Source organism: Tamandua tetradactyla, chromosome 6 (genome assembly GCF_023851605.1).
Source record: "Tamandua tetradactyla isolate mTamTet1 chromosome 6, mTamTet1.pri, whole genome shotgun sequence".
Taxonomy (NCBI): Eukaryota; Metazoa; Chordata; class Mammalia; order Pilosa; family Myrmecophagidae; genus Tamandua; species Tamandua tetradactyla.
In genome coordinates this window covers 98,366,348-98,393,972 of record NC_135332.1, presented here as the reverse complement: position 1 = coordinate 98,393,972, position 27,625 = coordinate 98,366,348, and the positions used below count along the sequence as shown (strand labels likewise).

The window sequence follows — 27,625 nt, the reverse complement described above, 5'->3', positions numbered from 1 at the left end:
ATTGCTTTTAAAAACAGTACAATTGAGAAATAGCTAATAGAGCAGGCCAAGAAGATTTCTTCTGCTGCTTATTAGTACAGAATTCTTCTAGCCATCATTTTGTTAAAAGCAAAATGGATGCCTGACAGATGTTAACCATTGAGTTGTATTGCACAGATAGTCCTAGGATATACAGGCTAAAAATCAGGGCTCTAAATTTCTTGGAACCCTTCTATCTGTTCCACCACAGTGTCATATGGATACCCCTCCATGCCACTGCCATTCTCATTTGGCTGTAGGAAAGCTACAAATCTTAGGATCTAGAACTTCCTTATTAAATTAGACTTTATTTGAAAAAAATGTTTTTTAAAACTTTCAAAATATATGCAAACATGAAGAATAAATTTAGGGAGAGACTCAAAGGGGCAGGGAGAAATCAATCCTTTATAACCACATGTCTAAGGGAAGAAGATCAAGTAGAGCTCGGGATAGAAATAGAAAAAAAATAGCCATACAGTTAAAGAATTAAATTGATAACATGAGATGAGGGTCAGAGTCAGAGAAAATCAACAATTTTAATTATTTTAATCATGATGATGATGATGGCTGGTATTTATTGCATGACCACTCTATGCTAGGAACTGTACTAAGCACCTCAAATCCATGATCCTAAATACTATACTTACATTATATCATGGAGTCAAAACAATCTTAGGACACAGATACTATTTTTATCCCCATCTCATAAATGAGGCAATGTTGTGTCTAGTTCCAGCACCTCAGTGAATCTCTGCCTGTTCAAATGAGAGATGAGCCGTGTCAATACAGCAGGGACATCTAACCAGACACACAGACACAGGAGAGTAATTTAATTTGGAACAGAGGCCACAGTAACCATTGATAGCGAGCATTTTCACTGCAACTGGGGAAGGCAAAGCAAGATGGTTATCAGATTTGGTATGGTACATTTGCTACAATTTATGAAAGCACATTTTCATAATTGTTCTATTAACTATAGTCTTTGGTTTACCTTAGGGTTCAATGTTTGTATTATATAGTCGCATGGATGAAAAAAAATTTTGTCATCCTCTAATACACATAACAAGGAAACAGAATTATCTACCTGGCAAAGGTGCTTTATTAGCTCTCGTGATGGGTATTTCTTTCCATATATCACCATCATTTTCATTCTCTGCTATCCAGGAATCAACAGGCAAACAAAACAGCTCACATGTGGCTATATTTTCAAGTCTAATCTCTTCCAGATACCACCTGGGATCCTTTCCACTGTTGTCATGTCCAATGCGTATTTTATAGATTTCACCAATATCTTTAAGATTAACCTGAACCATAAAGGAAAAAGAAAATAAAATTCCACACATTTCTGATTTGGTTTTTTGAATTCCAAATTCATATTAAATTTTAAAATCAGTACCTACACCTACTTTATAATGTTTCCCAACCTTATTTTCATTGTGAAAACTTCTTTTCACGTATTCTTTACTAATTTCCTTTGGAACTAAAGGTACTTGTAACATCATGAAATGCTGTTATATAAATTCTACCATATCCATAGACCATGAGCAAACCAATAGAATCAATCCAGCTAGTTTCCATTACATAGTTTTAGTAACTCATCGTTATTTTCTTGCAAAATAATTTTTTGTTGTAATTATTGGTATGCAATCTTTATTCATATTATCCTGAAGAATAAGAATCTAATTCTCTGATGTCTATAATAGATTAGATTTTTCCATTTAAGTGGCTCATAAGGAAAAAAGGTCATATGAGACTTCTAATTTAAGTTTGGATTACCTAGATTGTGCTGAAATGAACTAATTTTGCATTGGAAGGATCGATTTTGACACAGTGTTGGTAATGTGATTAATACAATGTTTAAAAAAAATCTGGAGAGCAGCTTTCATCTTTGTAGTGAACACTGGTTTAGTTTTCAAGGTTGCTGAAACCAATATGCCATGAAATGGTTTGACTTGAACAATGGAAATTTATTCACTTACAAAGAGAGTCTGTGTCTGAAAAAAATGTCCAAATCAAGGCATCATCAAGGTGATGCTTTCTTCCAAAAGACAGCTGCTGATGATCTTGGACTCCTTTGCACATGGCAAAGCACATGGCAGCATCTGCTGGCCTCTTCCTTCTCTTCCAGGTTTCATTGCTTTCAACTTCTTGCTTTTGTGGCTTTTCCTTTCTTTGTGTGAATTTCATTTTCTTATTAAGGACTCCAGTAAGAGGCTTAAGACCAACTCTGGGTCATACCTTAACTGAAGTAACCTCATCAAAATGTTCTACTTACAGTAGGTTCACACCCACAGGAATGGATCAACCTTAAGAATATGATGTCCTGGGGTACAGGTGGCTTCAAACCACCACAGATACTGTTGGTCACCATGCAGGTTTGAAACTATTATGTATCCTAGAAAAGCTATGTTTTAATTCTGACCCAGTCTTGTGGGGTCAACGATTTCTTTTAATTCAATACTGTAGGGTGGAAAGATTTTATTAGATTTTCTTCACAGAAATGTGACACACCCAAGTGTGGAATGGGGAGATGTGACCCCGCCCATTCAAGATGGGTCTTAATTAGTTTACTGGATTCCTTTAAAAGAGGAAACATTTTGAAGAAATGCAGATGCTTGGAGAATAGTTACTTCAGAACTGACAGAGACACAGATTTTTGGAGATGCTTGAAGTGCTGATGGAGAGAGCAGATACCTACCCGGGCAGAGGCCAGCAGACGCTATGTGTGCCTTCCCATGAGATACTAAGCAAGCCAGAACCCAGATTGTGTCCTGGAAGAGCTAAATGAAGGCCTACAGAAGCTAAGTAAGGAACCCCAAAACGAAACAGAAGCTGAAAGCAAAAGAGCCCAGGAGCAAGGGACCAGCAGATGCCAGCCATGTGCTTTCCCAGCTGACAGAAGGTGTTCTGGATGGCATCAGCCCTACTTGATTGAAGGTAACCTCTTGTTGACACCTTAATTTGGACATTTTCATAGCCTTTGAACTATAAGCTGATAATGTAATAAATTCCCTTTAAAGAGACATTCCATTTTTGGTATATTGTTTTCTGGCCGCATTAGCAAACTAATGACAGTCACCAACTCAGTATCCATTTCTCCTTTCTTCTTTCTAATCAGATGCAGGTTTTTCTTCAGGAACCACTCCACCCCCCCATCTGACTTGGGACAAGTGATGCAACCCTAAGTCTAGGTCAAGATCCTGATAAGTCTCAGACCAATAAATCCTCTGGAGAACATTACAGGTTCAGAGACAGTGGGCTTATAACCTAGTTGGGTCCAGTCACACTAAAGAGAAAGGTTTTGCTCTCTTCTGCTGGATGTAACCAAGAAGCATTGAGTCTTTCTTGTCACTGGAAGTACTCTTTGTGTGACCATGAGGAAACTAAGTTAGGATAAAGCTGGCTCCAAGGGCACGTGAGCAGAGAGACAGAAAAATCCCTCAATTTTATCAGCAAACTGCTGATTATAGTCACCTGGAGTTTGACCTGTTTTTGAATTTCCAAGTAAGTGGAGTGAAAATCTTATTTACTGTTTTAGGTAGTTTGAGTCAATGGTTTTTAGTTATAACCAAGAAATATAATAACTGAAAAGCATTTTAATATGATTCTTTAGCTCTTTAAAGTTTAAGCTAGATAAAAACGTCTTCTCCATTAAATGGCCAGCAGACTTGACTCCATTTGATGTAACATCTATTTAGTCATTCCATTTTCAAGGAAATTCTATCAAAATGTTTTCATTTATCATCTTGTCTCCCCTTCCTACCCAGTCCCTAACACAAGCTAACATCTCTTTCTATGTTTTACCTTTTCGGGAACATTTCTCCCTAAATTACCTTCTTATTTTCTCATTCACTTCTAGTGTCTTTAGAAACACTACCATTGTTCTAGTTTTCTAGCTGCTGGAATGCAATATACCTGAAATGGAAGGGCTTTTAAAAAGGGAAAATTAATAAGTTGCAAGTTTACAGTACTAAGACCATGAAAATGTTCCAATTAAACAAGTCTATAGAAATGTCCAAATTAAGGCACCAATAAGAGGTTACCTTCACTCAAGAAAGGCTGATGAAGTTCAGGGTTTCTGTCTCAATTGGAAAGGCACATGACGAACATGGTGACATCTGCTAGCTTTCTCTCCAGGCCTCATGAAGCTCCCCCAGTGGCGTTTTCCTTCTTTGTCTCCAAAGGTCTCTGGCTGTGCGGACTCTTGTGGCTGTCATGGTTCTCTAAAAGGGACTCTCTCCAAAATGGTTCCTCTTTTAAAAGATTCTAGTAAACTAATCAAAACTCACCTGGAGTGGGTGGAGTCACCATCTCCCTCTAATCCAAGGTTAATACCCACAACTGGGAGAGTCACATCTCCATGGAGTTTCTAGCCAATAGTACTGAATAAGGATTAAAAAAAACTTTGCTCCCACAGGATTGAATCAGGATTACAACATGGCTTTTCTAGGGCACATAATCCTTTCAAACCAGCACAACCATAGATACCGTAAAAATATTTTCTTTTCTTTCTTTTTTAAACAGCCAAATTACTAGGATGAATGTTCTACATGCCTCTTTCCATTGCTTCATAAATTATTCAGTCTTCAAATTTCACTGACCTGATTTCTACCCTACAAACCATCCACTGGAACCACATTCTCTGCAACCTTGGTTTACTTGATCCCTAATACCTAAGTTTGCGCAAGGTTAGTTCCACGGTTTGTCACCTACCATCTCTGCATTCCGGCTTACAATGCCCACCTTGTCCTCTTCACTCAACTCCTGTCCACAGATTTGTCAAGTCCATTAAACCCAACAGCCTTGGGGAAGCTTTCCTGAGCTTCCCGGCTCCAAGTGGGTAGCTTCTCGATCAAACGCACCGACCCTTAAGCAGTCAAATCACCCATTTACTTTTGTGAGCTTCAGATTTACACAACAAGATTTATACAGTAGTTCTGAGCTTCATAACTGGACTGAAGTCCTTTTTAAATCAAGTAATTCCTTCTTACCCCTTTGTCACTCCTCCAGAATCCTAATTACCTGGTGATATAAACGTTCTGTCATTCATTATCCAGAATGGGCAATACCTGTTTTAAAAATTGCTTATGGGGGTCATATGAAAAAAAGTTGATCAATTATACACTGTTTTCCATTGCTGCCAGAATAAATTACCACAAATGTGGTTAATAAATACAAATTTATTAGCTCAGGGTTCCCTGGGTTAGAAGCCAAGGCCAAAAGGGATTCAGCTTGACCCTCTTCTCTGGGCCCCACAAGCCTAAATCAGTGTGCCGGTTCTTCTCGGAAGCTCTGGAGAATCTTCCTTTTCGAAGCTGATTCAGATTGTTGGGAGAATTCAGGTGCTGGTGGTTGTGGAACTGTCCTCATTTTCTTGACAGGTGGACATCTTCATCTTCAGGCCAGAGACATCAGAGAAACCTTCCCCTGCTCTAACTCTCTAACTTTCCCTCTGTTACCAGCAGCGTAAGATCTTTGCTTTTAGGGGCTCATGTGATTAAGTTGGGTCCACCTTAAAGTCAGCTGATTAAGCTGACCTTAACCAGATCCCCAAAGTCCTTTTGCCCTGTATCATAACACACCCGCAGGAGTAACACCAGGGTTCAGGGCCCTAGGGCCAAACTTCTGACTATTACACAAAGTGTAATTAGAAGCAACATCATCTGGTGTTTTGTCACCCCCTCCTCTCCACTTTCTTTTTCTGCCACTTGGTGTTACTATAAAGTTTGCCTAGGTAAATGTGCATTTTTTTCTATGAAAATATTTTTGTTTGTAATATAATTTTGGGATATCCTCTCGGTGATAATTGTTCTGAATTGATTCTACCCTCTAGCCAAAACACCCTTTGGCCAGGTGCACACAAATGAAATGCCACCAAGCTGAGTGAAAGATGTGGGTCCCCCCCCCACCCTGTAATTTCCAGAACAGAGTGATCACAGGAATTCTGCCATGTAGAAAATCTTAGTACTGGTGCTTAGTAACAGGCAAGTAATACCCTAAAATTTACCCCAAAGTTGCAAATACTAGGAGATGTGAGAAAAAGCAGCTGACCACACTCCAAAGCAAAATAGTGTCATTGTGAAAACCCAGTTTCAGAAACCAGAAAGACATGAGTTTGGAAAAACATCTGCCCTTGCTAGCTGTTTACAGAGCAGCAGTTTCTCACAACCTCTCAAACTTCAGTTTCCCCATCTGAACAGTATAATTACAATAATAGTAATCTTATAAAGTATGATAACACTCAATAAGTATCAGCAGATACTATTATATCAATCAAGATTTCGTGCTAGTAACAAAATTAGAAAAAAGCCTAAATCTATTTAATCTGAAGATAGGAGAGAATGTGGGCCCAGCACTCACAGAGGAAATAAAAAATTAGTGTTTGGCCTTGCAAACGAAATTGAAATTGATAAACCCTGTGTCTAATCCTGCTGGTAAAAATAGATATCTGTAAATAATCATTAAATGGTGCCACGGTTCAGAAATTATGTCATTAGACACCGTGTCTGCTGGGTTAGTCAAATAAAACCAGAACCAAAATGACCAGTACACTGCTGTAGTTGGTTCCAAATCATTTCTAACAGATAGGGGTCAGGTTAGTCAAACTGATTTGGAGCTTTTTGTTCTGGTTTAATACAATCTGGGTCACCTCAGCTTCAATCAAATAAAAAAATGCAGTATGTCGAGAAATTGTTCCTGCACGTAACTTTTCTTAGTTTTATGCATTTAACTTTCTACAATTGAAAATGCAAAGACCAATGATTCCAGCGTGGAATCTGGCTCTTCATCATGCAGATGGACTACAGCATGGCTCAGCTGTTCTCCAGAAAGACGAATTTATTTTTTACAATTAAAACTTGAAGTAATACATAGACACAGATTAAAATAAATTTTATTTCATCTGAGGAAAGGGGGCGTATATAAATTGAAAGTTCCAGAAAGAGAGAGAGAGACAGAAGAAATGTGAAAATATAGCCCATTATCATTACTCTAATGCCATGGAATAATCATTGTAATAGTATTAGTACATTCTACTTCATAACCAGAACTTGAAGACAAAAGGAAAAATCATTGTTTAAGAATGTCTGATTAGAGATTATTGAAATTATTAATAAAGAATGGTTCGGACTATGCTAAATTAAAGGGAAAAAATAAGCACTTTGTATACCCAACATATTTTTTGATGATTCCATTTATTATATATGCTACCCCAAGAACATTTTAAATGTATAGTAGGTAGGTTAAACCATTCAAACATTTAATGTTTTTATTGTATGCAAACACTGTTCTAAGCAAGTATATAAACACGAGAAACACAGAGACCTCACAATCCACGAGTGAAAACGAAGAGGCATGAACAAATAAAACCAAAGAGTTCAAGGAGAGAAATGAGCAAAGCAGTGGTATAAGAAAAGGATGCTAAGGTGGTGAGACAGTGGCACAGTAGCAGAATTCTCACCTGCCATGTCAGAGACCTAGGTTCGATTCCTGGTGCCTGCCCATGCAAAAAAAAAAAAAAAAGGCAGGAAAGGAAAAGTATGATAAAAGGATTTGGTGCAAGAAAAGGAGATAGCAAGAGATCTGACTCTGCAGAGTAAGCAGGTTGTTCAGGAAAGGGAGACAAAAACAGGAAATACCAAAGAGATTGAATAGTTAATTATTAATTAATTGCTCATTAAGAGTTAATTGTTCCTGAAATTAAAAAACAAAACAACTTTATTCTAGCTTTTTGAACAGAATCCAGCATACTCTCAGGTAGCAGTAGGTATTTAACAAATGTAAATGCTATTGGTAAGAAGTGAACCCCAGAGGTGGTAGCCAGCATCAAATAAAAGACTGCAGACTTTGGGGTGGGTCACAAAGACTTTATGATCATGTGATATGGGAAAGCTAGACCATATTTCCAACTAAAGTTTCCCCGTCTTCAAAATGAGGCAGTTTTTCTGGAGAATGTAGAGACTGGAGAAGGACAGCACAAAAAATTGAATCAAAGAAAAACAAAAATATCAGGTAGGAAATTTCCATCCTGGACCCACTAGTTCACTTCTCGTCCCCTCACTCAGTCCTGCACAGATTGGAAGCTACTCAGGGGCAGTGAACTAGGTCCCTCGCACAGGGGGCACACACTCTAGAGCCACTCACAACAAGGAGTTAGAACCTCAGCATATCCAGCCACAGGGACCCAACTCCAGAGACCCAGGGTGAAACACAAGCCACTGAGGAGTGCTACATAGGAAAGGGCTGCCATCAGAGTAAAAAAGAGAGACAGTAGAAATGTGGCTAGTAAGTATTGCAGTCACTCAATCCAGCTTCTGTTGGATGGATAACCCAAATGCAAAACAGATTTTTCTGGAGTGATACACCATCTGGGTCGACCCCACGTGGCTTCGTGGGTTGAAACACCCCTATAGGAAATAAACTGGAAGCAGACAAGCCTAACAGAGGGGAAAAGGGGAAGGTGTCAAACTGAACTGCTGTAAGACAGGAGGTTCTCAGAACTGAAAAGTGGAAGGAAAACGGGCACTGAGTGAGAGTGAGAATTTAAAGAAATTATAGGAGCTGGGGAGAAAATTCCACACAAAACCCAACAGAACAGACCAAGATTCCCAAAGAAAGAACAGAGGAAAGGAAGCCTCCTCGTGGAAGTGAAATACTTGCACAAAAAGTACAACCTTAAAAATTCTACTACATATCTAGGGAAAGAATCAGATGAAGAAAAACTGAAAAAAGTCTGATCTGTTAAACATGGGTTATTTTAAAAGTCTAGAATAAACCAGGCCAAGTGACAAAAAGAAGATTTAACACAAAACCAATCAACAATAAAACACTAGACAAGAGGGAGAAACTGACCTTCAGAGTTAATTCATCAAGATAATCAGATGCCAAGACATCAGCAAAAAATTACAAGCCATCTAAGAATAGCAAACTAATCCCAAAGCAGATGTACGGTAAAAAAGAAATAGCGAAGACTAGAGCAGAAACAAATGAAATTGAGAATAAACAATAGAGAGAACTAAAAAACAAAAACTTGGCTCTTTGAGAAGATCAATAAAATCTACACTTACCTATACTGACAAAGAAAAATAGAGAAGATGCAAATAAATAAAATCAGAAATAGAGATGGGACATTACCACTGACAGCCAAAAATATAAAGGATCAGAAGAAGATACTCTAAACCACTGTAAGCCAACAAATTAGACTATCCCGACAAAATGGACAAATTCCTAGAAACACATAAACAACCTACACTGACTCTAGAAGAAATAATAGGCCTCAACAGACCAATTACATTTAAAGAGACTGAATCGGTTTTCAAAAAACTTCCAACAAAGAAAGCCCTGGATCAGATGGATTCACAGGTGAATTCTAGCAATCATTCCAAGAAGAATTAATAGCAATCCTGCTCAAAATCTTCTAAAAACTTGAAGAGGAGGGAACATTGCTTATGCTTATTTCATTCTAGAGGCCAACACTACTCTAATACCAAAGCCCAGGTAAAGATACTACAATAAAAGAAAATTACACACCGCTTTCTCTAATTAATATAGATACAAAAATCCTCAACAAAGTACTTGCAAACTGAACCAACAGCATTTAAAAAAAAATTTAAAACCCATGACCAAATGGGTTTTATCCCAGGTATACAGGGTGATTCAACATAAAAAAAAAAAATGAATTAATGTAATACACCACATTAACAAAAAGAGAAAAAAAAATAACATGATCTCATTTGATGCAGAAAAGGCATTTGATAAAATCCACCATCCTTTCTTGATATAAACACTTAGAGAAGCAGGATAGAAGGAAACTTCCTCAACATGATAAAGGGCATATATGGAAAAATCCACAGACAACATCATACTCAATAGTGAGAAACTGAACGCTTTCCTGTTGATAATAGGAAAAGACAAGAATGTCCACTGTCACCACTGTTATTCAACATTGTGCTGGAAGTTCTAGCCAGCGCAGTTAGACAAGAAAAAGACATAAAAGGAACCCAAATTGTAAAGGAAGAAGTAAAACTTTCACTATTTATAGATACATGATACTATCAATAGAAAATTTTTAAAAAGGACAAAAAGTGACTAGAGTTAATGAGTTCAGCAAAGTGATGGGATATACAATGAACATATAAAATTCAGTAGTGTTTTTATACACTAATAATGAGTAATCTGAGGAGGAAATCAAGAAAAAATTTCCCATTTACAGCAGCAACTAAAAGAATCAAATATCTAAGAATGAATTTAACCAGGTATGTAAAGGACTTGTACACAGGAAACTGCAAAACATTTTTAAAAGAAATCAAAGAAGATAAATAAATGGAAGGGCATTCTGTGTTCACAAACCAGAAGACTAAATATCATTAAAATGATAATTCTACCCCAAATTATTTACGGACTCAATGCAATCCCAATAAAAATTCTAAAAGCCTAATTTACAGAAATAGAAAAGCAAATTATCAATTTTCTTGGAAAGATAAGGGACTCTGAATAGCCAAAGCCATCTTGAAAAGAACAAAGATGGAAGACTCACACTTCTTGACTTAAAAGCATACTACAAAGTTACTGTGGTCAAAACAGCATGATTTTGGCAAACAGGTGTATTGATCAATGGAAACGACTTGAGATTTCAGAAACAGACCTTCACGTCTATGACCAACTGATTTTTTTGATGTTTGATTTGATTAAAATATCTGGGTTTAAGAACTTTTGAAACATTTAGCAATTGTTCAAAGAAATCACATAGATAGAAACAGTTGAATTAAATTACAGTTAAAGCTCCTTTGTTTCAAAAATAACCTCTTTGTCACCCTCCAAAAATTATGAAATTTTGGGAGCCTCTACAGTATAGGACTTGGGCAATTGCCCAAGTTGGAGTTTGTAAAGACTTTTATTGCTGTCTTGCAATTATGCATTTCAGGTCACTATGTTTACTTTAGTCCTGAGAGAACTCATTCCCCAAACCTGAATACTAGCTCTAAGAAATTTAAATTGAATTTATCCCATATATATGCTTAAACTCATCCTTAAACTGCACAGCTAAATAGGGTGAAGAGGCAAAGAAATGGCCTTCTATTGCTGGGGTTTGGGGATAGAATGGATGTCACCAAATTGGAATGGATGTCTAGTCAAACACATCCTTTACACATAGAATCTCTTCTCAGTTTCCCTAACTCCCCATACCACTGAATGTGCCACTCTCATCACTGAGTCCAAGTGACTGCCCATCTGAATATGCCAGTAGGGGAATGTTCAGTGCTCACTGAAGTCCCCTTCAACACTAGATCAGGTTTTTAAAGAGATCATTTAGCAGGATTTTACACTACACATAATCTTATGCTGTATAAAAATCTCATCATATAATAATAATAATAATATATTCTTTAAGCTTTTTTATGGTAGGATGTTTTCATTTGCTAAAGCTGCTGGAATGCAATATACTAAAAACAGAATGGCTTTCAAAAAGAGAACTTTTTAAGTTTACAATTTACTGTTCTAAGGCTGTGAAAATGTCCAAATTAAGGCACCTACAAGAGGTTATCTTCATTCGAGAAAGACTGAAGCATCCAGAACACCTCTGTCAGCTGGGAAGGCACATGGCTGGTGTCTGCTGGGTCTTTGGCTTCTGGGTAACTCTTTCAGTTGGAAAAACCCATGGCAATGTCTTTCCTCATTTCATAAGGCTTCGCTGGGGGTATTCATTCTGAATCTCCAAATGTTTCTGGGTGTGCGGGCTCTGAAGCTTTTTCCAAAATGATATCCTATTAAAGGACTCCAGTAAGCGACCCCACCTTGAATTGTTGGAGACACATCTCTATGGAAATCACCCAATCAAAAGGTACCACTGACAATTGGGTGGGTCACATCTCCAAGGAAACAACTAAATCAAAAAGATCCCACCCAACAATACAAGATCAGGGTTAAAGGACATTGCTTTTCTGGGGTACACAGCAGTTTCAAGCCAGCACAGGGATAAAATGTTAACACAGATAAAAATTAACTTAGCTGTCCAATAGAACTTTTTGCAGTGATGGGCATGATACATACCTATGCTGTCCTAAGCAGTAGCCACCAGCCACTTGTGGCTCTTGAGCATTGAAAATGGGGCTACTGTGAATGAGAAAATGAATTTTTACTTAATTTTAATTAATTTAAACCTTAAAAGCCGCATGTGGCCAGAGGCAGCTGTACTGGGTGGTACAGTAGACTATCCTTTAAGAGAATGACTACTAATCATTTGGATGCCATCTGCTTCCTCACATCTAGGATCATGAACATAGAAATTCTAAGATATTTAAATTTAAATTCAAAGCTTGAAAAATTCCTGAGACCCAGGCTAGTCTCTTGCCTCACGTTGGAATAAAGTAATCTTTTTGGAGAAGGACAAGCAGACAGCTATGCAGTACCCCAGAATCACATCCTTGTGGTTCCTACAGGAAGTTGCTAACTTTAAAATAATTTAGGTAGAGGCTGGAATTTCAGAGGGGAAGTCAGAGAAGTCTATTGCTATATATCTCTTCACTGGCCCTTGGCACCATCATCTGCTGCCCTGGCCTTATTTTCAGTGTTAGGGAAATTTCATTCTTTGTTTTCAGAAAGTCTGTAGAAGTCAGAAGATCCTATGCTCTTGAGGAGTTTCTAGAGTGATTTGGTTTTGAGCATTAGAATAAGTCCACTCCTTTAAAGCCTCATATAAATGAACAGACCCTACTGGCAAAGGTAGCCATTCTAGCATCTTGGGTGGCTACAGCAGGCTGAGAACTATTTGGCAGAATTGAGTGGGAGAATTCTGATCTACCGTTGAAGGAGCTTTATGAATAAGAAGATTGTTAAAACTGGGAGTCAAAACAAAAGGAAAGAGAAATGAATATCTCTCAGGTTTGGACAAAGTAAGTTATTTTAAAAAGTAATACTCAGAGGTCCATGGAATTCCAGATTATTTATGGGCCTTCTTCTTATTCCTTCCAACTTGAGGACAGCACCACTGTTCAAAGGAAGTGGCATGCAAAACTGGACCTGAAAAGTCACCATTCTTGGAAGAAGAGGGCAAACAGGTGCTGCTCATTTCAGGGTATACTGTTGTCAGACAGGCTGTGGAGGAGTCCACTGGGTAGCTTGATAAAGATACAGAATCCCATGTCCACCCTGGGAGGTTCCAATTCCAGCAGACCTCAGGTAAGGGCATAGCATCACACATTTTCAACAAGATTTGGGGAATGCTGCAAAGACTGGGTGAAACACCTTTTCTTGTTAGTGAAAAAAAAATCAGGAAAAACTAAACAGCACCAGTCAAACTGAGCTCCTCTGGCCCAGGGATTGGATTGAAGAGAACTCTTCCCCAGGCCCAGGGACATGCATCTGGCATTATTACAGCTTATGTCTCTCATGAAACAAAAAGGGCTCAATTACTGATTATCTTTTTTCTACTGATTATAAAGAGGGCAATGTATTAATTAGTCTAGAGTTAGTTCATCAGATGAAATTGATGAACTTGATGGAATATTGCCAATTGTTTTGGCAATATTTTGTGTATGTGGGTGATAATAGCAAAAATAGATCACATTTTGGGTTAGGATCTCATAAGAATGAGTGTTTACTAACTAGTAATTAAAAAGCACAGAAGGGGACATTCCAACTAGAATCTTATTTTGAAATTTCAGTGTTAATGAATGGCAGCAGCACAGGCCAAATTGTTGTACATGGTAAGTAAACACTGAGGGTAATGACTTTCAAATTGGGCCCAGCCACTCCATGATTTAAGAGGTTGTTCTGTTTTGCAGAGATTTAGTTTCTTATTTGTGTCAACCAATAATTGCAATGGGCACACTCACAGCTGAGCATCCAAACCTATTCCTACTCTCTTCTGTGAATCTACTTGGAGCTCCGAGGGGCTCAGAGTTTACATCACTATGGAATCTGCCAACAAGCTCTTCAACAGAAGATGCAATGACAGCTTTCTCTGCTCTTGCTCAGACTTGACTTGGTGGTAGCCCAGCAAATTCATGGTAGCTCCCCAGGTTTTCTGAGTGCAAGTAACCTTCTCATAAGTCAAGGACCAGTGCCAGATTTGGGAGGCATTGAAGGCACGCCTAGCATTTGTGTGGAAAGCATGCTTACCCATACCCTTGCCTTGGGTGATGCTTAGAGCTCGAGCAAGAATTTCAAGACTACAAAGTCTTACATCTGGGAAGTCTGGGTCGGGGTCTTCCAGACAAAGTCTTCAGCATACCAGCAGGTAAGGCTGCTTCAGGGCTTCGGGCAAGAATTGGACAACCTCATGGGTTTCCCATTGGCTTTCGCAGGTGGCCTGCATCACGTGGTAGATTTGGTCCTCCTTCTTAAGTTTGATCCACAGCGGCCCTACTGCAATGCAGCTGTCAATCATGAGTTCTCCCTCAGTGCTCCTGAACCAAACACAGCAGGAAGTCACGGACCACGTGCGCAGTGGGCATGTTGAGGGAAGGCACTGTTAACAGTAGGTAAAGGGCCTTCAGGTTGAAGAAGCACACCTCCTTGAACGCCACATGGCTGTGGGAGCACCAGACTTCCTCTACCACCTCGATGGGCTGTCAATTGCACAGCACCTTGCAGTGAGCCTGGGGTATATCCCTATCTCACGGGAAAATGCTGCAGGCAGGAAGGGAAACAGGACCTTCTGGTCTCCCATTGGAAGATGCTGGATTGCTTCCCAGGACTGGGAAGCACTCATGTTGCACTGAAAGATGGCCCACACAAGGTCCCACACTGCAATGTGCACCTTCGGGGCAGTGTTTTGTGTGAAGCTCATCCAGATGTGCCAAGCAGTCTCCATCAAGTAGAAGGCATCCAATTGCTGCCCAAATTGTTGCCCCACAAAGGAAGAGTCCAAGTGCCAGGAAGACAGGACCAAGACATACATCAGCTTGGGCTCCTCTTTCCTAGATAGGGAACTGAGGTTGTGGCTGCAGAGATAGAAAAATAGAATGAAGATGGTCATTTGGGATACCAGGAGCTAGATCTTTGGGGGCAGCATCACTGTGCAGAAGTGGAAGATCTTGTTAAGGTCTTAGGCATCTCCACTGCTTTAGTGACGTTCAATAAGCAGGCTGAGCCACTTTTCTCCTCTGACTCACCAGTTCCCCTCTTGACTTCCTCCACCTACTTGCATTTTGCATGACCATCCTTACTCAAAGCAAATTCCACAGTTCTTTCCTTTCTGCCAAATAAATGACCCACCTTCAAAGACTGGATTGAGAAAAAGCACTCACTCTCAAGGAGCCATGACATTAGGTGTTTTAACACCTGTGAGACTCAAAGGATTGGGAGACTTCTGTTGAGGTGGGTTGAGAGAAGCAAAGGAGGAAGCATTCTCTCCCACAACTCCTAATTGATTTATTTATTTTATTGTATTTTTTTTTTGTATGCTTTATGGCAGGGGTCACATTTCATTCTTTTCCCATGTGAGTATTCCATTATTAGCACCATTTATTGAATTTCCATTTGTTTTTTCTTTCTTTCTTTTGTTTGCTTGTTTGTTTGTTTTTTTGAAAGTGCATGGGCTGGGATCAAACGTTAGTCTCCCGCATGGCAGGTGAGAATCCTACCACTGAACTGCCTTTGCAACCCCCCTAACTGATTTTTGACAAAACTGCCAAGTCTACTCAGTTGGTAAAGAATAGTGTCTTCAACAAATCATGCAGGGAGAATTGGATATCCATGTCAAAAGAATGAAGAGTACCACAATCTCACACTTTATACAAAAATTACCTCAAAATGTATTACAGACCTATCTATAAGAACCAGCAATATAAACCTCCTGGAAGAAAATATAAGGAAGCATCTTCAGGATCTTGTGTTAGACAATGGTTTCTTATACATTACACCCAAGCAACAAGCCATGAAAGAAAAAATAGAGAAATGAGAGGTCCTCAAAATTATGTGCATTAAAGGACTTTGTCACAAAAGTGAAAAGATAACCTATTCAATGGGAGAAAATATTTGGAAAGCACATAACCAATAAGATTTCACATTATGTGAAATAAGCCAGACAAAAAAGGACAAATAATGATATGATCCCACTAGTATGAACTCATTACGATAAGCAAACTCATAAAGTTAAAGAGTCTAGAATATAGGTTGTCAAGGGAAAGAATAGGGTTACAGAATGGGGACTTGATGCTTAACTTGTACAGAATTTCTATTTATGTTGATTGTAAGATTTGGAAATGGATGTTGATGATGGTAGCACATTATTGCGAGTGCAATTAACAGTACTGAATTATATAGGTGAATGTGGTTAATACAGAAAAGTAGGTTGCAGATGTTACTAGAATGAAATTAAAAGATAAAACATGGAATGTTTAACAGTGAATGCTATTGTAGAAAATGGAATAGCATTAATAGTACAGGTTTAATAATGTTCTTTCATGAATTATAGCAAATGTATGACAATAATACAAAGGTGTTAAATATGGAAATTTATGGGGAAAACTACACAAAAACTATGGATGGTAGTTAATAGTATTATTTTGATAATCATAAATCAATTGTAGCAAAAGTATCTATTATTAAAAAAAACACAGTTATAAAAAGTACAATCATCAATTGTAACAAATGTAACACAAGGTGTTGGTGTCAGAGTGACCTACAGGAATCATGTATTTTATGCATGATTGTTCTGTAAATTCACAAGTTCTCTAATAATTTTTTTAAGTGAGGGAATGAAAAAATGACTTTGCTAGGAGGCTTGGAGGAAAAGTAACATGTTACATTAATCAGCAAAAATTGGACAAATAAAGAGCCATCTATTAGGGTCATCATAAATAGTGGCAATCCTAGAAAAGTAATCATTATTATTTACTAGATGGGATCAAAAGGGAGTAGGTAATCAACTCTAAGGAGAGAAAGAAATAAAAGAGCATTTACCTAAATTCTGCCAAGACTTTGTTTTGTTTTGTTTTTTTCCAAAGCCTTCTGGGAGGCACTGCAGGAGAGGAAAAGAATGGAGCTTGACATCAGAAAGCCTTGCCAGTACCTGAGTCCTCTAATTTGGTAAGGAACAAATTAGATCCTACTGTGAATAGACTTTGCAATTCATCAACTAATAGATGGAAGTTGGTTTTCATTGTTGTTATGGATTTTTCTCATCCAGAGATTTTTATACATTTGGGGATCACAGAAACTTTTAAGAGTTTTATGAAAGCAACTAAAGTTCACATAAATTTTTGGAAATAGTTTCAAGAATTCAATGATCCTCTGAAGTTTGTCAAGGAACCAAGTTGAGACCCCCTATCCTGAGACTCCAATGTTACTCTTGATGACATGGAGACAAAACATTACCAATTTGCTTTGAGGATGTAGTTTAATTCTGTTGGCATAGAAGAAAGGATGAATAAATGGTTTAGACACAACGCCATGGCAAATGAATATATTTACCATTTGGTCACAGCTCCCAAAAGAAAATCAGTATAGGGATTCATGCAAAAGTAAACCATAACTGAAAAGTAATTTTACTTAGGTATCAGTCAAGTTCCTATAAGAAACAGAGCCACGCTCAAAGAGGGTAATTGAGGAGCCTTGATTACAGGGACTATTCCCAAAAGTGTGAGCAGGATTGGGGAAACCAAGAAGAGATATGGAATCATTCTGAGGATATCTATCCTTCAGACATAAAGAGAAAGTGAAGGTAGTAGCTTACCAAAATCTAGAGAGGGATTATGTAGTGCTAAAATAAGGTTGCTGGGAGGATTTATGGTCAATGGCAGGGAAGACCACCACCAGAGGGACCTGGCAGGGAGTGAATAAGAGAAATAAATATCCTAGTCTCTCTCTCTTCCTCCCTCCCTCTGATCTCCAGCTGTTTACTCCCATTGGCCAAACCCAAACAGAAGCCAATGAACAAGCAACACTTTGATAGAGTCCATCCAGGTCCTAAGGCAGGATATAGGGTAGAGAAGTATAAAGAAGCCTGGGAAGAATCGCTGGAACTAGCAACAGTATTTTGTGTTCAGACTACCGTAACCCTTCTCCTGGAGTGCACTTGATTGCAATAATTGGGAAAATTAGATCATAACTTGAGCATTCCTCAAGAAAGAATTTGAAGAGTATCATGGGAAAATGGCAGAGTAGGAAGCTCCAGGAATCAGTCCCTTTGCCAGAACAACAGGCAGGAACTGTCTGAAACAACTATTTTGAAGCTAGAGTCCAGGAGTAGCACACTGTGCAGCATCCCTGGACGAGTGGGAGGACAAGCATGGTAAATTGTGATAAATACAATGAATTGCTTTCTCAACGCAGCAGCTACCATACCCATCCCAAAACATTTTGGTGGGGAGCAGTGACACAGCTTGCTGGTGTCAGAATGAAACATAAAGACCTAGTTCCCCGAGATCAGATGAGTGCAGTCTGATTGCTAATCATTGCTTTTAACTGATTGTTTTCAAATCTCTGGGGCCTGACTATGAGGGCACCATTGTTCCAACCCACCTAGGCAAAGGCAGCAGGGGAGATTTGAAGATGGTATGCCTTCTCAGAGCTAAGAGGACAGCGGAAGGGCAAAATTTTCTGGGCAGGTGCAAAGTCAGGTAGTGCAACTTTGGGGAGCCATACTTGTCCTTCCCTCCTACTCTTCCCATGGCACTCCTTTCTGTGGGTCCCTGGCCTTGTTGTAGCTGGGAAAGACTGACTTGGAAAACTCCTCTCTGTCATGCTCCCCTCCCAAAATGTCATCTCCAAGAATAAAACAGCTTGAGATTGCAAAAATAGTGTAGGAAACAATTGAGTAGGGAAGTTTGGAGCAAAGAATTACCTGTTTTAAATCCTGAGGGGCCACACCCAGGACAGAGAGCAGTTTTGTTTCCTGGAGAATTGAGGGGACATTCCAACTCCTCTAAACATGGGAACTCCTAAGGCCATTAGCAAGCACAAGCCCAGGACAAGTTGTAGGCCCAGAAAAGACAGGGGTACCCTGTACTTCGCAATCACCTTGGGCTGTCCTTCCTGATAGAAGGGTTGAACTCTGAGGGACAGCAGCAGCCAATGCAAAAGCAGTTTGCAAAGATTGTGAAAAGTGATTTATGCTTAGGTTTGTTTGGTTCTGTTGGCTTCTGATTTCCAAGAAAATCTGTCATATCAATAGCTGGATACAAACTAAAAACAAGCAAACAAAAACAATAAATCTCAGAATAAGCATTTAAAATATATGAATGTAGGGCGGGCAACGGTGGCTCAGTGGTAGAGTTCTCACCTGCCATGCTGGAGATCTGGGTTCAATTCCCAGTATCTGCTCATGTTAAACAGTATTTTTATATGTAAACGGTGTGCAACAAAAGATTACAAAAGAAACAGGAAATGATGGTCCATCCAAAGGAAGAGGAAACATCAGTGAAGTAGAACAGACTGTGGACAAAGGAAAAATGGCTTTTAAAAAATGATCTTTGGTAGGCTCAAAGAGATGAGGAAAAATATATGGAAAAAATGAAAGGATATCAGGAAAACAATGAAAAACAATGTGATAATTTCAATAAAGTGATAGAAAGCTTAAAAAGAAACCAAACGGAACAACTGAAGCTGAAGACCATAATAAATGCATTGAAAAATTTGCAGATTGGAGCTGGCAGAGGAGAGAATTAATGAATTTGGGACAACACAATCAAAATGAGTCAGACTGAGAAGCAGAAAATATAACAAATAATAAAAAGTGAAAATATCCTATGAGACCTATGTTTTACCATAAAGCATATGAATATATGGACTATGGGAATCCCAGAGGAGAAGAAAAAGAGAAAGGGGCAGATGGACTATTCAAAGAAATAACGTAGAAATCTTTCCAAGCTTCACAAAAGACAAGAATGTGCACACCTAAATTCCCAGAAAATACGAAAGAGGATACACTTGAAAAGAACACACCTGGCATTTACTGGTCAAACTATCAAATGCAAAGCACAGGGAGAGAATTCTAAAAGCTCCAAGAGAAAAGCAATATGTTATGTACAAGTCCCAATAAGATTAAATACATATTTCTCAACAGAAACCATGGAAGCAAGAAGGCATTGGGTGAAATACTTAAAGTGCTGAAAGAAAACAATTGCCAACCAAGAATTTCATATCTCATGGAATTTTCTTTCAAAACTAAGGGAGAAATGAAGATATTTCAAGATAAACAAAAGCTAAGGGATTTCATTACCACTTCACGTACCTTATGAGAAATGCTAAAGGGAGTTCTTCATACTGAAAGGAAAGGACACTAAATAGTGTTTCAGTGCAGCATAAAGAAATAAATAGCTCTGCGAAAGGCAACCACATGAGTTATTATAAATGCCAGTAGTATTGTATTGGTTTTTTTTTTGCTATGTAACTCCACTGTCACTTCATACAGGTGTGAAGATGCAAATGAATAAAAAGCAATGATATATCTATTATTTTGGACATGTAATTACAAAGATATAATTTATAACAAATACAAAAATAGTGGGACACAGAGGAGTATAGGAACAGGGTATATGCATGATATTGAAATCAAATTGGTATCAAATAAGTTATAATTGTCATATACTTAGGATGTAAAATATTAGGATGTGAAATTTTATGTACATGATAACCACAAAGAAATGTATGAAAAATATGTCCAGGAATAAAAAAGAAGAGATTCAGTATGGTACAATACAAAAAATCAAATAAATATAAAGTTAAGCTATCAGAAGAATTGAAGGACAAGGAAATGTATAAGACTAATAAAGACTAAATAGTGAAGTGACAGAATAAAGTCCTGTTTATCACTAGTTACCTTAAATGTAAATGGACTAAATTCTCCTGTCAAAAGGAAAAATTGTCAAACAGAATGACCCAACTTTGTACTATCTGCAAGAACCTCGCATTAAGTTCAAAGACATAAGTAGATTGAAAGTGAACAGAAGGGAAAAGTATATACCATACAAGCAGTTACCAAAAGAGAGCAGAGTTAGCTATTCTAACATCAGATAAAACATGCTTTAAGTAAAAAAAAATAATAATAACTATTACAATGGACAAAGACAGTCACATACTTATAAAGGGGCCAATTCAAGAAGATGTCTCAATTATAATTTATACAGACCTTGTTTTATTGTGCTTTGCTTTATGGTGCTTCACAGATACTGAGATTCTTTACAAATTGATGGTTTGTGGCAATGCTGTGCTAAGCAGGTCAATCAGTGCCATTTTCCAATTGCATATGCTCACTTCATGTCTCTATCACATTTTAAAGTATGTACATTTTTTTTAGACACAATGCTACTGCACACTTAACAGACCACAGTATGGTGTAAATATACGTGCACTGGGAGACCAAAAAATTCTTGTGACTTGCATTATCAAACTTCTCACTTTATTGTGGAGGGGTGGAACCTAACCTGCAATATCTCTAAGGTATGTCTGCATGGACCTAGCAGCAGAGCCCCAAAATATATGAAGCAAGTATTGACAGATTTGAAGTGAGAAATAGGTATTTGTATATTAATATTATGAGACTTTAATACAACACTTTCAATAGTGGGTAGAACATGTAGACAGAAAATCAATAAGGAAATAGAAGATTTGAATGATTGTCTAAACCAACTAGACATAACAGACATATATAGAACACTTTACCCGAGAACAGCAAAATATACATTCTTCTGTGTTGCACATTTCATTCCCCAGGATAGACCATACCTTAGGTCACAAAACAAGCCTCAGTCAATTAAAAAATGTTGAAATCATAGAATGTCTCTTCTCTGACGATAGAATGAAGCTAGAAATCAATAATAGAGGGATAAATGGAAATTTCACTAGTAGGTGGAATTTAATCTATTTCAATGAAACAACCAAAGGTTTACAGAGAAAATCACCAGAAAAAAATTAGGAAATACCTTGAAGTGAATGAAAATTAAAATACAACATACCCAAATGTAAGGGATACAGCACAGGCAGTGCTGAGAAAGAAATTTATAGTTCTAAGTGCTTATATTTAAAAAGAAGAAAGATTTCAAACTAGAGACCTAGCCTCAAAATTGGAGGAACTAGAAAAAGAAAAGCAAACTAAACCCAAAGCAAACAGCAGGAAGGAAATAACAATGATAAGAGCACAGATAAATGAAATTGTAACAGAGATATCAAGATTTAAAGGATGATTTTGATTACTGGATCATAGCTCTTCCTTTTTGCTTTCTGGTATATCTCTGGAGTAGACAGAGGGAAATTCCTGCAATCTCTAAATTGTAATCCAGCTGCCTTGATCTCTGATAATGATTATGTAGCCCTTATCTTCTGCCCCTGTGTTTGTAAAACCCTTGTGACTAACCTTCATTTGTACCCAGTTATCCAGTTTTTCAACTTGTGACCACTAAAGACAGGTCTTAATGTTTATTAATGAAGGGTACTGGGCCAGCCTACAATTAAACCACCCCAATTCCATAGTTGATAACCGAGACTGGATTTAACCAAAGTGGGTCTGCCTGACATGTGCAGTAACTTAAACTTTAACCTACAAGTCACCTAGACCTCATTCCACCATTTTCTTGCATACATTCTCTAAGCATGTAATCAATCTGTGTGTGCTTAATAATTAGATCACCTCTAATTACATCATCTGGGCCAATATGCTTATTATCCTAAACCCTGCCTATCTTTTCCTCTTAAAAAACTGTCAGAATTACTTTAGTTTGGGGAGTCAGATTTTAGGCTGATAGGCCATCTGCTCTCCTACTATGCACCTAGTAATAAACTCTTTCTCTCTTTGAAATCTTGGTGTCTCAGGAATTGGTTATTGAGCATGACAGTCAAAAGAATCCACCACATTTGTCTGATAACAAAATAAGGGGAATAAAACAGTAGGGAGAATCAATAAAACCAAAAATTGGTTCTTTGCAAATATCAATAAAATTGACAAACCTTTAGCTAGTGTGATGAAGACAAAAAAAGAAATGCAAAAGGAGAGATTACTCCAACCCCACCAAAGTAAAAAGGAATATGAAGTTCTATTAATAATTGCATGCCAGCAAATTAGATAACCTAGATGAAATGGACAGATTCCCAGAAACAAATAACCTACCTACACAGACTCATGAAGAAGCAGAAATCTCAGCAAACCAATAATAAAGAGATTGAATCAGTGAACAAAAACTTCCTAACAAAGAAAAGCTCACAAGCAAATGTTATCATAAAATTAAAAATTAACACCAATCCTGCTCAAAACTCGTAGCAAGGGCGGGCCACGGTGGCTCAGCAGGCAAAGATGCTTGCCTGCCATGCCAGAGGATCCAGGTTCGATTCCCGGTGCCTGCCCATGTTAAAAAAAAAAAAAAAAAAAAAAAAAAACTCATAGCAAAAAACTGAAGAAGAGGGGACACTCCCTAACTCATTATATGAGGTCAACATCACCCTCAGAGCAAAGGCAGATAAAGACACCACAAGAAAAGAAAATTGCAGACTAATATCTCTAATGAATATAGATGCAAAAGTCCTCAAGTCAGGCCCCAGAATTCCAATGGCCAGGATGGGTGTAAGAAATGGAGAATTAAGCCTTAAAATGTGGAGTACTTATTTAACTCTAAACCAGCACTGGGTATTGTTAGGCAGAACCCCTTCCCCCATGATGTGACCAATTCCAATTTCCCCTACTCATGATTTTCAGGAAATCCCCCAAGCCCACCCCAGCCCCTGCCTTCTTGCCCTTCGGCAGCTGTAATCTTGCGATAGCGATAGCTCCCCTTACCCAATATCCGCCCTCCGGCAGTGACAACCCCACATGACTACGTCAGTGGCATTTAAAATTTAATTTAATTTAATTTAATTTAAATTCCCACCGATGAAGAGCTGCCAACTCATTGCTTAGCTGCCCCCTGTCAATTTCCCTCCCAAGCTAGCCAATGAAAATCCACCTCCTCCCTTTCCCTACTTCCCGCCAACCATCCTACATAACCTGTACCCCTTCCCCTGCTCAGGGCTTCAGCCCATCTCCTCCTGGCCATATAATAAAGCTCCTTTGATCAAATTTGAGTTTACATCTTTTCTCCTTCTGCTTGAAAAACCTAAAAGGTCACTTACATACCTTGGTCTCCTTTCTTGAGAAAACTTGATAAATTTTAGTTTTGCCCTTTTTAATCTTTAACACCAATTACCCTACATTGTGATTGTTGGCTTCCTTTTCCAACTCCCCCATTGGACTCAATTATCTTTCTTTTCTCTATCTTTAAAGTTTTCATAGCATTTAGCATGATTTAGGTGTTCATAGACATTTACTGAATATATAATTTAGTTATTGATTTTTTTATTTTCACATCTTTTCTTCTTTATAGTTTTTATCAAAATTTTAGTGAATTCAAAAGTCTGACAATAATTTGTAAAATTTTGATAACACATTATTATATCCTCCTTTTTCCCAATAACTGGGAACAAATCCTTGGTCATACTTTGTCACTTTTGTTACTTTCTTTTTCAATTCATTAATAATGAATATAATGGGTGAGGAGGCAGAAATTTTCAGGAGATACATGGAAATTGTAAAAACAGACAAATGCAAATCTTAATTCTTAAAAAAAAAAGCCTGAAATAAAAATTAATTGGATGGGATTAACAGACTAAAAATATTCGCAAGAAGAATAACACATCAACCAGCAGATCATAATTGCTACATTTGAACACTACCCAGCAACCACAAAACATGTACTCTTTTCAAGTACCCATGGCACATATAAAAAGATAGACCATATCCTGGTCCATAAGACAAATATCAAAAAAACTGAAATAATTGAAATCAAGCAGAGTATGCGCTCTGAACACAATGATTAAAACTAGAAATCAAGAACAGAAAAAACAACAGGAAAGTCTATAGACACTTGGAAACTATATAACATAATTTCATATAAGCCATAAATCAAAGAGGACATCTCAAAGGGAATTAAACACATATATTTAAGTGAATTAAAATGAAAATACAAGATGTTGAAGGTCGAATCAAAAGCCATATTCAAGTCCTAACCGCTGTCCTCTGGGTGTGAACTCATCTGTAAATAAGTGACCTTGCCAACAACTTGATTTTGGAATTCTCACCTCTAAAAACTGTTAGCCAGTAAATTCCTGCTGTTAAGCCAACCGATGTGTGGTATTTGTTGAGCAGCTTGGCAAATTAAGACACATGGTAACAAATTTGTGGAAAGTAGCTAAAGTAGTGTTGAGAGAAAAATTTATAGTATTAAATGTTTACAAAAGAAAAGAGGAAAAGCCTCAGATTAATAATCCAAGCTTCTACTTCAAGAAACTAGAAATAGAAGATAAAAACTAACCCAAACACACACAGAAGGAAAAATAATAATAATGATAAGAACAGAAATCAATGAGATTGGAAACAGAAAAACAACAGCAAAAAAATCACTGAAACAAAAAAGCTGTTTCTTTGAAATGATGGATAAAATTGACAAACCTTATAAAATGGACAAAGAGAAAAGGGAAAACAAAAGTGATTAATATTAGGAATGAAACAGGTGATATCACTATAGATTCTTTAGACATCACAGGATAACAAATAAAGGCTACAAAAAATTCTACACAAATAAATGTGATGACCAACAGGAAATGGAATACTCCTTGGAAAAATACAAACTACCACAACTCACCCATCTGAATAGACAACTTGAGCAGTTCTATAACTAGTAAGGAAATTGAATTTGCTATTTTAATGCATCCCCCCAAAATAAATCTCCAGGTCCAGTGGTTTCACTGGAAAATTTTATCACATATATAAAAGAGAATTAATATCAATTCTATACAATCTTTTCCAGAAAATAATAGAGGGAGAGAACACTTCTTAACTCATTCTATGAAGTCATTATTACCCTGATACTAAAACCATCACACAAATGAAGAAAACTATGGACCAATATCTCTTATGAAGGTAGATACAAAAATCCTTAAAAGTATATTAGTAAATAGAATTTAAAAACATATAAGAATAATTATACACCTTATACAACATGGCCAAGTTGGGTTTATCCAAGGAAGTAAGATTTTTAAACATTTGAAAGTCAACTTAAAAAATCCACCATGTTAACAGGTTAAAGAAGAAAAATGGCATGATCATATTTATTGGCAGATCATATTAATTGGCTATTTAGCATTTGACAAAATTCAACATCCATTCATGATTAAAATTCTCTCGGAAAAGTAGGAATATCACCTAGATGAAAATCATATACAAAAAAAACCTTCAGCTATTATTATATTTAATGGTGGAAGATGAAATGCTTTTCCCTTAAGATTAGAAACTAGGCAAAGTTATCCATTTTTACCACTCTTATTCAACATAGGCTGAAAATTCTAACCAGTGCAATAATACAAGAAAAGGAAATAAAAGGCATACAAACCAAAGTTCTTAATCATGACATGAAAAGCCTCATCCATTAAAGAAAAAAAATAATAAATTGAACTTCTTCAAAAATTAAAAAACTTTTGGTCTGCAAAAGACACTAGTAACAGGATGAAAAGAGAAGCTGAAGAGTAGGAGAAAGTATTTTGAAACCACCTGTGTGAGAAAGAACTCAGAACTAGGATATGAAAAGAACTCTCAAAGCTTAGTACTGGTACCAATGACATGAAAAGACATTTCACCAAGGAGAAGATCTATATATGACAAATAAGTACATTGTGGTCATTTGGATCTACATGTACCCCCAGAATAACATGTTCTTAAATATAATCCATTCCTGTGTGTGTCAACCCACTCTACTTAGGACCTGTTGATGAGATTACTTCAATTAAGATGTGGTCCAACTGAATCAGGATAAGTCTTAATTCTATTGCTGGCGTCCTTTATAAGCAGAATGAAGATCAGACAAGTAGAGAGAAAACCACAGAGGGAGCAACCAAAAGTTGAAAATTAATGGAGACTGGAAAAGAAGGGAGATCAGGAGAGTCCACCATGTGCATTACCACATGACAGAAAAACCCAGAATCAAGGATCACTGATCAAGGGCAACCAACACCAGAATGCCAGTCTTTGGGAAGAAAGCATGACTTTGATGATGCCTGATTTTGACTTTCTAGCCATAAAACCATAAGCCAATACATTCCCATTGTTTTAAGTCAACCCATCGCATGATATTAGCTTTAGCAACAAGGTAACTAAAACATGCATGAAAAGATGTTTTGTATTTGGGAAATGCAAATTCAGACCAGAATGAGATAGCACTTCCTACCTATTACTACAGTAAAATAAAAAACAGTGGCAATACCAAATGCTTGCAAGGATGCAAAGAAATTGCATCACTCATGCATTGCTGATGGAAACATAAAATGATACAACTATTCTAGAAGATAGTTTGGCAGTTCTTTAAAAACTAAACATACACTGCCATAAGATCCAGCAATTACACTCTTAGCATTTATACCCAAGGAATGGAAAATTATGTTCATTCAAAAACCTAACTACAAGTGTTCCTAGAGCTTTATTTATAATAGATACAAATTGGAAGCAGGCAAAGTATTTCTTGGTGGGTGAATGGTTAAACAAATTGTGGTACATTCATAGCATGTCATACTACTTGGTAATAACAATGAAAAACTATTGATGTACTGCTAGAAAGAACACCATACTTGAAAGAGAATACAGGCTCAC

The 27,625-nt window shown here is 37.4% G+C and overlaps 1 protein-coding gene and 1 pseudogene across 1 annotated transcript in view; both read right to left on the bottom strand.

Annotated features, from left to right (window-relative positions):
* Positions 1 to 27,625, bottom strand: part of RP1 (RP1 axonemal microtubule associated) — a 378,450-nt gene that overhangs the window by 23,805 nt on the left and 327,020 nt on the right. The window contains exon 26 of the mRNA XM_077166764.1: positions 1,103 to 1,322. Coding sequence (XP_077022879.1) covers positions 1,103 to 1,322 — 220 coding nt within the window. The remainder of the gene's footprint in view (positions 1 to 1,102; positions 1,323 to 27,625) is intronic.
* Positions 13,764 to 15,028, bottom strand: LOC143686244 (carbohydrate sulfotransferase 4-like; annotated as a pseudogene).